The 12,812-nt window shown below is 36.7% G+C and overlaps 1 protein-coding gene across 1 annotated transcript; it reads right to left on the bottom strand.

Annotated features, from left to right (window-relative positions):
• Positions 1–412: 412 nt before the first annotated feature.
• LOC130728070 (non-specific lipid-transfer protein 3-like) lies at positions 413–8,141 on the bottom strand. Its single transcript, XM_057579408.1, has 2 exons — positions 7,634–8,141; positions 413–620 (listed from the first exon to the last, which is right to left on the bottom strand). The coding sequence occupies exons 1-2, from the start codon at positions 7,981–7,983 to the stop codon at positions 611–613; spliced, it is 360 nt and encodes a 119-aa protein (XP_057435391.1). The 5' UTR covers positions 7,984–8,141; the 3' UTR covers positions 413–610.
• Positions 8,142–12,812: the final 4,671 nt, after the last annotated feature.

The raw sequence follows: 12,812 nt of genomic DNA, 5'->3' as shown, positions 1-12,812 counted from the left end.
CAAACTGTTTTCTTCTTCTGAAAACTGTTTTTAAAAGTAGTTTCTGAAAACTTTTTTAAAAACTGAAAACTAAAACTGCAATCAAACAAGCCCTTAGTGTACTTCATCCGTTTCAAAATAACTGTTCACTTTGTCTAAAACAAACATATTAAGAAGTAGAATTAATTTTGTTAACTTTTAGAAAAATATCATTTGTTTTCCTACTTTACTCTTTAGAATGTATATTTATCTCCCATCATTTATTCTTTTTGTAAAGGTATTGTTTGGAAAAACATCAATTAGTGCTTTCTTGAAACTGTAAGTTAACAGTTATTTTGAAACAATTTTTTTCTCTAATGTGAATAATTATTTTGAAACTGAGAGAATATGTTTTTTTCAACATTCGAACATTTAATGGGCACAAAATCATCAATCATCATAAATGGAAGGATACTTTATTGATAAACTAGATATGTAATAATGGGCACGAAATTTAAATCGAAGTGGCACATTGTTTCCCTTTAAATTAAATTTAATCATATAATTTGACAAGCAAAAAATTAATAAAGCAATGTGTTTATTGGAAAACACCGACTCATCCGTACTAGTTGAAGCTTAGCCCTTGAGTTGTTTAGAACACGCTGCAACACAAGTGAATTTGAGATTAATAATCTATATAGGACACAACAAATCAAGTTCAATATTCGTTAAAATATTACGATAACAAAAATATCAAAACACTGACTGAAGTGTTCCTCTCGAGCTTGGCTGATGTGTTTTAATTGCCTTTCCTGTTTTCATGTCTTTGTTCTGTTTCTTTCTAGCGGTTCTCTCTGTTAGTTGTTGTTTCTTTTGATTTCCCTTAGTTTGTTGTTGCTTTCCCTTTGTATTATGTTTCTCTTCTGTTTGTTTATGCGAGCTTGGGTATGCCCTGCTCTTTTCTTTGTAATATTTTCTCTTTTATGATATAAAATTCAGCTTTAAAAAAATATCAAAACACAACGTAAGGCCTAAAACCCTAAACTAGGTTTTTTTTATCTGAATATTTAATGTGTATATAATAAATAGGGGCACAAGGGGTGCTCCAACCCTTGTACAAGAAGAAGAAAAGAAGAAAAGAAACAGGGCAAAATAGGCGCAGGGGAAGGCAAAAGAAGGGCCATTACATGAGATGAAAAAACTCCTACTTATAAGATTCCTGAATTAGATCCCAACAACATATCTACATCTTAGGAGCAAATATAGTAACAATATAAAAATACATTAATTGCTTCCCCAAGTCCACCAATTTGGCTCTTAAAGGCTCTCCAAGCATATTAACGGGTTTGATTCCCATTCAAAGGGAGAGAAACATAAACCTTTAATTATTACTTTAAACCAGAGCCAAGATTTATGCTGTATTGAATCCAAGGCCATCGAAAAATCTGCCCTTGCACCTTGAAATATTACTCGGTTTCTCAGGTGCCATAGATACCAAATGGTTGAAAGCCAAATAAGACTCATCCCTCTCTTTCTATCCCTTACACTGCAGCCCTCCTGAAATGAAAGAAAATGAAGTTTCCCTACATCTTGCATGACCATGGTGTTTCCCAACCAGCAAAGAACCCGATTCCAAACACTCCAAGAATAGATGCAAGTGAAGAACAAATGTGCAGTAGATTCCTCAAATTGGGAACAAAATTAGCACAAGGTTTAAGAAGGGTTTTGAAGAATACCTCTTCTTTTGAGGTTTTCCTTTGATTGAATCCCGTTTATCAGTACTTTCCATGCCAATGCTAGCACGTTGGAAGGAGCTTTAACAACCCACAATTTTCGGAAGCACTTGTCTCCAGGTTCATCAATGTTTCCATGTAATAGTAAATAAGCAAATTTAACTGAGAATGAACCCCCTTCTTCCTTTGTCCAGATCCAATTATCTAAAGTTCCTTCAGCTAGAGAATGAGCAGACACAGTATTCATTAATTCAGCTACCATATTGAGTTCTCTCTCCAGCAAACTTCTTCTCCAGATGAATATCCATTGCCAAGAGCCATTTAGCCAAGTTCCCGTGTCTCGTACTGTATGGTGCTTTTGAGTAAAGATGTTGAAGAGCCTTTCAAACTTGTCCTTCAAAGTTCCTGAACCCAACCAATTTTCACCCCAGAAATCCACCTTATTTCCCTCCCTAATTTTTCGTTTAAGACCCACATCAATCCAATCCCCACTGCCAGCCTCAAAGCATAATAAGTGAAGGTCTTTTCACCATTTTGATGCATTTGGAGGCACCAAGTTGTTATACTTAGTAGTTAAGACCTCACACCAAAAGCTATCTTTTTCTTTTAACAGTCTCCACCTCCATTTACCCGTAAGAGCTTTATTGAAGAGGCCCAAATTCTTCACCTCCAATCCTCCCCTCTTCTTTAGGTTTACACACCATACTCCATCTCACCCAAGCTATCTTTTCCTCGCCTTCTACCGCTCCCCAAAGCAAAGACCTCATCAAATTCTCGCATTTATGAACAATCCCCACCGGCATTCTAAAGAAAGAGATATGGAACAAAGGGAGAGCAGTCAATACACTTTTAAGGAGGCAAAGCCTACCCCCAAAAGAAAGAGTCTTTCTCTTCCATCTCGAAAGACGCTTCTGAATCTTCAAAACCACGGGGTCCCAAAAATGAAGGCTCCTCGGATTGCCACCTATAGGTAAGCCAAGATACACAAATGGGAGTTTTGCAATTCTACAATGAAGTATGACCGCCATCCTTCTTTCTAAAACCTCACCCATTGCAATCCCCACTAATCTACTCTTGAGAAAGTTTACCTTTAAACCCGACACCAATTCAAAGCATCGAGGAATGCACTTCAAAGTGACCACATTTTGAATAGATGCCTCTCCAAAGAATAGTGCATCGTCTGCAAACTGTAACAAGGAAACTCTAAATGAGTTAGGCATCCCAAAGGAATAAGGAGTGAACTTGCCCATCTCCACCACTTTCTTGAGCATCCCATTTAAACCTTCAGCTATAATGAGGAAAAGGAAATGTGCTACATGATCCCCTTGTCTAAGTCCTTTCTCCATTTTGAATTCCTATGTAGGGCTACCATTAACTAGGACCGACATAGTTGAGAAGAAAAGACATCCATTGATCCATCGGATCCACTTTGCATCAAAGTTCATTCTATTAAGCATATAGAAGAGGAAACCCCATTTAACATAATCGTAAGCCTTTTCATAGTCAACCTTGGAGGCCATAGTTGGGGCTTTCCTTGTCTTTGCATCATGAACCACCTCATTTGCAACAAGTACACTATACAACATGTTTCTTCCTCCCTAGAAAGCTGATTGAGTTTCACCAATGATTTTTGGCAAGACACACTTCAGCCGTTTAGCGAGGATTTTAGATACCACCTTGTACATACACTCCACCAAGGAGATAGGTCTAAAATCCTGTAACCCCATGAGAGAGTCCACCTTCGGGATTAGGGCTAGGAAAGATGAGTTAGTGCCCCTTGGCCACTTACCACTAGTATGGAATTCCTCTAAGAGCCTAAAAAAATCCTCATTGAGAAGATGCCAAAATGACTTGATGAATCTGAAGTTGTAGCCATCAGGACTCGGACTCTTATCACCCTCACACTCCCACACCGCTTCCTTTATTACCTCAGGTTCCTTTATTTCCTCAGGTTCGAATGGGGCTATCAAAACCATATTATCATTTCAGGAAATTTGTCGAAAGGGCACTCCTTCCAAGGTAGGTGAGGTCCACCTTTCTTACCTGAATATTTTAGAGAAGAACTCCTTTGTCTCCATCCTGATATTAGCTGGGTTTTCATTCCAATTTCCGTCAATGTTGAGACCAAGTAAAGAATTCCTCCTCATTCTCTAATTCACCATGCCATGAAAAAAAATTGTATTTGCATCACCTTCTTTAATCCATCCAATCCTCGCTTTCTGACAAAGAAAAGATTCATTTAGATTAGCAAGCCTCCAATATTCAGCGCTTAACTTTTTCTTTTTATTCAAATCATCGTCATTGAGAGTCACCTCCTTTGCTTTCTTCTCTAGTTCATTGATCTCCTCCACAATTGCCTTTCTTTTTGTTACTATATTGCCAAAAACCTCCTTGTTCCAATCCTGAAGTTTCCCTTTCAGATTTTTGAGCTTCTCCTTGATCACAAACGCTGTCCTACCATTGACTAGTATTGATAACCAACTATCTTCTATGAAAGGCTTGTATCTTGTGTCATGGAGCCAACAATTGAGGACACAGAAAGGTTGAGGCCCCCAATCTTGTCTAGCAAGCCGAAACAAAAGAGGACAATATAATGATCGGAGATCTCTCGATTCAAGACCTATTGTACTCCATCAGGCCACAAGGAAATCCAATCGTGAGAGACAAGAAAGCGATCTAGTCTACTCATCGCTTGGCCGTTAGGCCTAAACCATGTAAATTTCTTCCCCAACAAAGGCATGTCTAGCAATTCAGCTGCTTCAATGAAATCATTGAAACAAACGGTGTCCCTTCTGTTTTGTGTGGCATTATTCCCAGCTCCTCTTCTTTCATTTGGAGTTCTCACTGCATTAAAGTCTCCTAGTAGGCACCAATATGGACAGTTACTACTCGCTTTCCAATTCATAATATCTTCCCATAATCAGATCTTCTCTTCAACATCATAGGGAGCATAGACATTTGTTATTGTGCAAAGAATTTCATCAGTCCCCCATAAGCCCTTCAAGCCTATGAACCTTTTGTTGCACAATTTCTCTTGAACTTTGTAGTGTAGAGGTGTGCGATTAGATGTATGCATAAAATCATTTACATTTGAAGATCTATTGTATGCCCCTCCTTAAATACTTTATCCGTTCCGGAAAGATTGTTGTTTTGAACTTTCCTTTAATATTCCAAAATATTTTCTTTTCTACAAAACCAATGCAACTTTTGCTAATTTTTTTCACATATACTCTCATTTAATAAATTTTCTCTCACTTATCACCTTTCATATTAACCAACCACGACTATTCTCTATCAACTACATTATTCTCTTTTCATTTCAAAAAAGAAACTACATTATTCTCTTTCCAAGTAGAATTTAATAGTTGTACATGTTACTAATAAAATTAAATAAGTGTAGTAACATGATACTATCCATAATTGACATTTTCCTCTTTATGTCACAACAATCTTTATGGAACGGAGGAGTAAATGCTTGTCTTCCATAATTGGTCAATAAGTGGTAACTTATGTGTAATAAATTATGTAATGAATTTTAAAATTTACATTTTAATTGGTAATTAATAAAGAGAGGATAAACCAACCCTCCGAATTAAAAATACGACATGATATATATTTCAACTTTTTTTTTTGAAAGTGACATGATATTACAACTTGGTATCGGATTAATGATTTTTATGCTATTTTAAGGTGTTAATAGATCATGCATAAAATGTAACCAAAAAATAGATCATGCATAAAAGACATTTGGATTAATAGAATGAAATGAAATAAGTTGGAATGAAATGAAATAATTAAATGTTTACTTATTTAAATTGTTTAAAAATATATATGACAGGTCCAAATAAAATTTTATGCATTAAATTTCACTTGATTCCAATATTCCATTTTGTACTTTCACTTTTATCTAATTTGGGCGTATTAGGATAGAAGTTTTATTTTTATCATACTCCATTATTAAAATATTTAAGTAATGTTTCTTTCCTCTATAATCTATCATGGAGTGTTTGGGTAAAAAAAATCAATTTAAGTGTTTATGGTAATAAGTGTTGTATTTTTTTATTAACTGAGAAATTCATTGAAGTAAGCTAAATATAAGTTATGGATACTCAAACTCTTATTCATAAACTAATATGAATAAATTATGAAAATAAACTCAAAATAACTTATAGGTAAATCATAAGCTATTTACATAAACTCTCTCCAACACTTGCATAAGCACTTATATATACTATAAGATAAGCTATAATAAACTCTTTTAAAAGCTCTAATCTAATTCTCTTCCATTTTGTTTTCCATTGCATGTATCCAAACTGTGTATCGATTTATTTACAGTTTATTTTCTTCTTTATCTATTTCATCAATTTTATCATTCTATTTCTCTATAAATTTCCAATCATGTCAACAATTATATGTCTAATTTTTCTCTCATATCTTTCTATTTATCTCAATATGTGCGTGTAGAATTGGAGCACACGTGAATGAAGATTTATGGATATCTAACCAAAACTTAAAAGGATAGATAGTGTTATACTTGTCACATTTCATGTTGTCGTTGATTCTGCAGAGCAAGCAGAGCCCACAATTGTCAGGAAGGCTTTTTGTTTTTTTATTATTTTTCTATCATATCATCGATTCTATATCTAATTTCTCTCTCCTGTCTTTCGATTTCTTTATAGGTGTGTGCAGAATTGGAGCACACGTGAACGAAGATTTATGGATATCCAAGCAAAACTTAAAGGTAGGGAGATAGTGTTACACTTGTCACATTTCATGTTATTGCTGATTCTGTAGGGCAAGCGGAGCCCAGAATTTCGAGGTTGGCTTTCCATTTCTCTATTATTATCCTGTCATATCATCGATTCTGTTAGGGCTGTCCACAAAATTCTGGTCCGACCGAACCCGTAAAAACCGTCATTTTTTTTGCTGAACAGGTTCGGATCGCGGTTTGCTTGGTTGGAAAAAAGCGGTTTAGAGTGATTCAGACCAGTCGGTTCCGGTTTAGGCTCTAGACCGACCGAACCAACCGAACCAGCTCTAATTAAAAAAAAATACCCAACCCAAGCCCAAATAACCCTACACATCAATAGACCTACTAACATCTTTAACCTAATCTCTTCAGCCTCTTTCACCATTCATCAAACCCTAACAGCCATATTCCACCACAGCTAACCAGAGCCACCACAACCTCTTTCACAATCTACAGCCACCACCTCTCACCAAACCCGCACCCACCATAGCCTAGCCACTCACTCTGTTCTCTCATTCTGTTCTCCCACCCTCGTTCTCTCACTCTGTTCTCGCTTCTGCTGCCACCATCACAGTCGCGCCGTCCTCGCACTCGCGGCCACCACCACAGTCGTTCCCGTTCTCACTTTTGGAGAAGAGGATGACATGCACATCCACCAAATCTTTGATCTTGAGGACGATGAAGACATGGAAGCTCTCTCACCACCAATCTGTTGTTTTTCACCTTCATCATCATTTCTAGTGTGAAATTTTGATTTTTTAGATCATTGTTAGTTTGTAAATTGGTTTTAATATAGAATCAATGTATTTTGTTACAGATCTGTTGTTTATCTTCCTTATTTGTTACAGATCTATTTCTTCCACCTTCTTGTTCTTTTTTTTGCGTTTATTTTTTAGATATACAACCCGTCCGAACACGACCGTCCAAACCGACAACCGAAAAGAACCGAACCTGAACCACCTGCCACCAGTGAACGGACGGTGGCAGTCCTGGTGGTTTGGTTGTCGTCACCCGAATGAAACCGGATTTTGGGCCCGAATCTGACTGTGGGACAGCCCTAGATTCTATATCTAATTTATCTCTCATGTCTCCCTATTTCTCTAAAAGTTTAAATGTGCAGAATTGGAGCGCGCATGAGTGAAGATTTATGAATATCCAAACAAAACCTAAAGGTAAGGAGATAGTATTATACTTGTTACAGTTCATGTCGACGCTGATTCCGTAGGGCATTCGGATCCCACAGTTGCCAGGAAGGCTTGAAAATGCTGTCGTGTTGAGATTAGGGAGCTTTCGAGCAGCATCAACAATGCACCGGCAAGCTTGTCTGCGATGAAGGGCAGAATTCATCACATTGTTTTTCAGGTTCATGAGCTCAAGGCAGCACTTCTGAGGGACTACGTTTCCACCGCTGGTCACGTAGCACTTGCATGCGTCCATAGTAGGTTTCACCTTGCAGCACGTCAAGTTAGCCGTGGCTAACATGGATGCGCCCAACGCCATGCAAATTATGAGAGCCAAGCAATTGAATGTGCTAGCCATCATGTATAACAACAGGTTCTATGTGGAAAAATATTGTTTTACCCGTGAAGATAATGATGATGATGACGACTAGCAAAATGCCAAAGGCTAGTTTGGAAAATATTAATAGCTTTGAAACTCGGAAATGGTATCTCGTGTCGTGTTTCGAGGAGTGATGGCTTCTTCGGGGGATATGAATTTTTGGTTTGTGGATATCGCGTCAGGGGAACTAGGAAGCTGCTAAACCATAGCTATTGGTGGTTATTATAATATGGTTGATTGTTTGGTGTTTCCTCTCACTATTTATGGAATAGCACGTGCGTACATATTTATACATGAGTTTTTTTTTATATTAGGCAATTAGAAATATATTGAATAGAAGTACAAGGGGTACTTCAACCCAATACAGAGAAAGAAGGGAGAAAGAGCTAGAAATTTATACATGAGTGATGTTATATTCTTGTACAAGCCCTTCTACAAATCTTCCCTTTGGTTGATAAATACTACTCCTTCCGTTCCTATTTATAAGAACAAAATGAAGGGTGTAGTTTGGTTCTTTTTATAAGAACCAATTCAAATTTCAAAATGCATTAATTATTGAGTTTAATTTCTATGCACCGACGGTGTAAAAATTTTTTTACACCATCAACCAATCAGATTTCAAGGATGTGAGAAAATCTCTCTTTTTATTTAATTTCATTAATTGACGTGGCACATCCTTGAAATCTGATTGGTTGACGGTGTAAAAAAACTTTACACCGTCGGTGCATCAAACTTTTTCTCTTAATTATTTTTTGGCAACAATACTCTAATTTAATAGAGGTTTCTCTTTCTTTCCACTATGCAATTCATTAATGATAAATATAAATTAAAAGAAATAAGTTGGGGTAGTTTTGGAAAGTTGAGATAAATTTGAACAAATTTAATACTACCAGCCACTTTCTTAAGAGACGTGAAATGTTAGTTTGGTTCTTATAAATAGGAACGGAGGGAGTACTATTTAATATTATACACTGTTTGACCATACACCGCATAATTTATGATATCATTAAATTAAATAATTTTATGTTTGATGAAGTATTGAATAAAAATTGATAATACCAAAACTAAATATTTTAACAAAATTCTATTTAATAAAAATGCTTCACTTTTTTTTTTTTTTTTGGTGGTGGTTGCGAGAACAATGTTGTAGGACGACGGTTACTACAATGACGACGAAGGTGGTGGCAATATAATAAGGCAATGGTGACAATGGTGGAGGACGACAGTGGTGGGGGTGGCAATGATGGAAGCTGATGGTGAAGTGTGGTGGTGGTGGCGGTGATATTGGTGACAGTGGTGGCAATGACCGTGGCGATAGAGGCGACAATGGGGTGGTAGCGATGGTATTATTAGTGACGGTTGTGACACTCTGGTCATGGCGGTGACGGTTGAGGGTTATGGTGGTGGTGGTAATGACGGTGACAGTGGTGGTTGTGGTCGTGGTGGTGGTGGCCGTGGTATTAGTGACAATTGTGGCGGTGGCAGTGACACTAACGATAGAGGTGATAGTGGTGGTGGCGACAGCATGGTATTGGAAATGGTTGTGACAATTGTTGTGGTGGTTATGGTCGATGTTGGTGGTAGTGGAGGGTAGACTCGTGATTATGGTGATGGTAGCAGTGGCGATAGCAATGGTCTTAGTGGAGGGTAGTGGCAGAGGCAGTGGCAATAGAGAAGACGATTGTAACAGTGGTGGTGGATTAAATATTTTCAAGTAACTCATATATGACAATTTTATCATGCCTTATTCATAATCTATAGGTTGAAGGACATAAGTCATCACTTTAATGTATAAAATTTAATTAATGAATAAGTTTATACAATACTACCTCCAGTCATATCTACTACTTCTTATTCTCGAATCACTGTAGCTAAAAGACCACCAATGGCGAAGTGACACGTTTCGTTTTGACAGATTTTCTATTTTTTTTTTCTCACCAGGTCCACATACGACGTCGTTTGGACAGCTTGGTGTCGTGTTTCTCTTCTCTCTTGAACCCTTGATTTCTTTCGCCGTCGTCCACTCCCTTTCTACCTGCTCCGCCGAACCATCTTTCTCATTCTGATGTCATGATTTGTGTTTCCAAGCTGTACCTTTCTCCAAATGATTCTCAATCCTCACCTGTGGTTTCGTGTTATCCCTTCTTTCTCCACCAACTTCTCTTTAATTTCTCCATGGAGTCTCTTATTCTGATTGAATGGATTATACTTACTTTCGGCGCCGATTGATTATGATGTTGCCACCGTTTATGGTAGAACCAATCATGTATCGACAAATCAAATGGTCCACTGTTCCGTCGTCATTCCAGTTCATGATTTCTTCAAGTATCATGGTGGAATGCACGAGAGAAGGTTGTTTAATCGTTCAACTGGTCAGTATCAATCTCATTTGAATAAACTTTGTACTATCTAATTTCTTATCAGTTTTGATTTATTTCTTTATTCATATTTGTTTGCAGTTTGTTTGTCTGGGTATAGTTTCATCTTTTGGCTATAAATACCCCATGTTGTGAACTCCCAATCTCACCATTCCCATATCTGAATTCTGCTGCTTGAACCCCCCCCCCTTTCTTGCTTTTATTTATCCTTCATTCTGACTAATGAATTCCATTAAAAGTTTGTGTCCTGGTAGGGAAGCATGGAAGATCCGAGCAAGAGTCATCAGGAAGTGGGAGATGGCTTCTGCTTCTGAACCTTCTAAGTCATATGTTGTACAATCATGTGGTTTGAGTTATAATTGATTGTTGGACTAAATTGCAATAGTTCCAGCTACACTCTAGGATTGTAGATGCTAGATCACCAATTAGGTTAGGCAGTAAGTTTTCAATTTATAATTCCTGGTTTCCTTGTGATTTGATTATTTATCCTTGGCTATTTTATTTTTGCTTGACCTGGTGTGCTATAATATGGATTACTTTAGCTGGGTGCACTTGGACATTTGATTGCAGTTAGTGCTGTTACAAAACTTGCTTTGTCAATTGGTTTCCCTGCTTACATTGAACTTTGTCCCACCAGGAAATAAAGTTTTAAGTTAGTTCCTATTTATGGATCTGTTCTCCTTATAAAGAAGTTTGAAATTGGATTCAATATTTGGATCTGTTTACCTCATCTTAGTTTGAACATTTTCATGATGGGAAAGTCTAATAAATAATGGACTTCATGTATGCTTTCATAGTCTTTGTTCCTTTCAGCTTTATGGTTTAATCGAAAGTCAAAACAACAAAAACATAGTGAATATTTTGCTGATTGTTGTTCCCATATTTGTAGGTTAATCATTAAGTCAGTGTATTCTGAGGGAGCTGTATTATACATTTATGACATATGATTCTAAGTGACGATAAGTGAAGTTTTTTTATGGTGAATTGGACGTTGAATATTTGGTGAAACAAGCTCTTTGTAGTTCATTACTGAATAGTGGAAGTTGCAATTTACATTTGTATTACTTTCAACTAACAAATGATGAGGGGAAGATCTGATGGATCACAAAAGAAGCGCGTAGTTGCTTCCATTTGTGTTGTGACAATTTTCCTTGGATTTCTGTATGTGTATGGTGGATCCATCTTTGGTTCACATAATAGTGGTTCATCTGCTCATGAATATGGCAGTAAATCATTGAGAAGACTTGGTTCATCATACTTAGGTGCAGATGATGACACTGATGGCAAGGAAGATGAATCTTCATCAAGTTTCAGGCAGGAAGATAGGACAATATTGTTCCAAAGAGTTCCCCTGTAAGTTGCTTTGTAAGCTTAGGGTAATTTACTCTATTTCTTCACACAACATCCTTATTATTTCTGTTTTCTTTAATGTTTTGCTTTTTGGTTTGATCAGTCTTTATATATATGCAGTGTTTTATTCAAGTTCATGTTGCCAAACTCATGAGTTCATGTAGAGTTTAGTAAATTTCTTATCAATAGTACATGTTTGTTGTGTGAGATGCTCAAAAGTAAAAAGGTTCCTAACAATGCTGGAAGGATTTCAGCTTTCTAGATGAGTTTGACTTTGAACTACCATTTTCTTTGATTCTCAATATCTAACATTGATTCTTCAATATTGTTTTCTCATTAACTTGACTCTATGATACAAGCCATGACCATTAGAGTGTAATAGGCCTTTAGAACAGATCAATGCCGACAACTAAAATGAATATGTTAAAAGTTCCAATCTGAATATGTTAGTAGTTCAAAGTTAAGGATATCGATAAAATACTTTTCTTATGCCTAAGATATAACTAAAAATAAGAGGCTTAATTAGGTAATCATAACGAGAATTTGTTTTCCTTCATGAATTTGTTGTAAGAAGAGATAGATTTATCGTCATGGTTGAGATTAAAGTTCTGCTTCCTTCATAAAATTCATTAGCAATGTTCTCCAAGTAAAAATCAGCTCATTCTCAAGCATCTGATCACCTTTTGTTCTTGTGATATCTTAATTTTTTTATTTATGTTTTATCATCTCCAGGGATAAGTTTGACAAGGGTTTGGTGTTGCTGTGATGTCTCTTCTACTGGGGTCCTTTGTTGTTTTTCTGCTTTTGCTGTCGGTTTTTTGTTGCTGCTTGCTGTTGTCGATCACTTGCTTGCTGGTGCTGCGAGTTTCATGAAGGGTATATGTTTTTGTTGGTGCGGTGTGCTGTTGCTGCTATTTTGTTCCTGCTGCTGCTGTTTATTTTTTGTTGCTTTTGTTGCTCTTAGTCCTTTAGTGCTTTTAGTTTGTTAGAGTTGTTTCTCTTTTGCTGTTTTTTATTGTTTGTGTTTTTGGACCCTTTGCTGTCTTCCTTTTCTGTTTTTCTGTTTTTCTTATGCCAGACTTT

This window comes from Lotus japonicus, chromosome 1, assembly GCF_012489685.1.
Source record: "Lotus japonicus ecotype B-129 chromosome 1, LjGifu_v1.2".
NCBI classification, from domain to species: Eukaryota; Viridiplantae; Streptophyta; class Magnoliopsida; order Fabales; family Fabaceae; genus Lotus; species Lotus japonicus.
Note: the sequence above shows the minus strand (reverse complement) of the source record. Positions and strands in the feature narration are given on the sequence as shown.

Coding starts and splice junctions, on each gene's coding strand:
- LOC130728070 (XM_057579408.1), bottom strand. CDS start 7,983: ATGATGGCTAGCACATTCAATTGCTTGGCTCTCATAATTTGCATGGCG.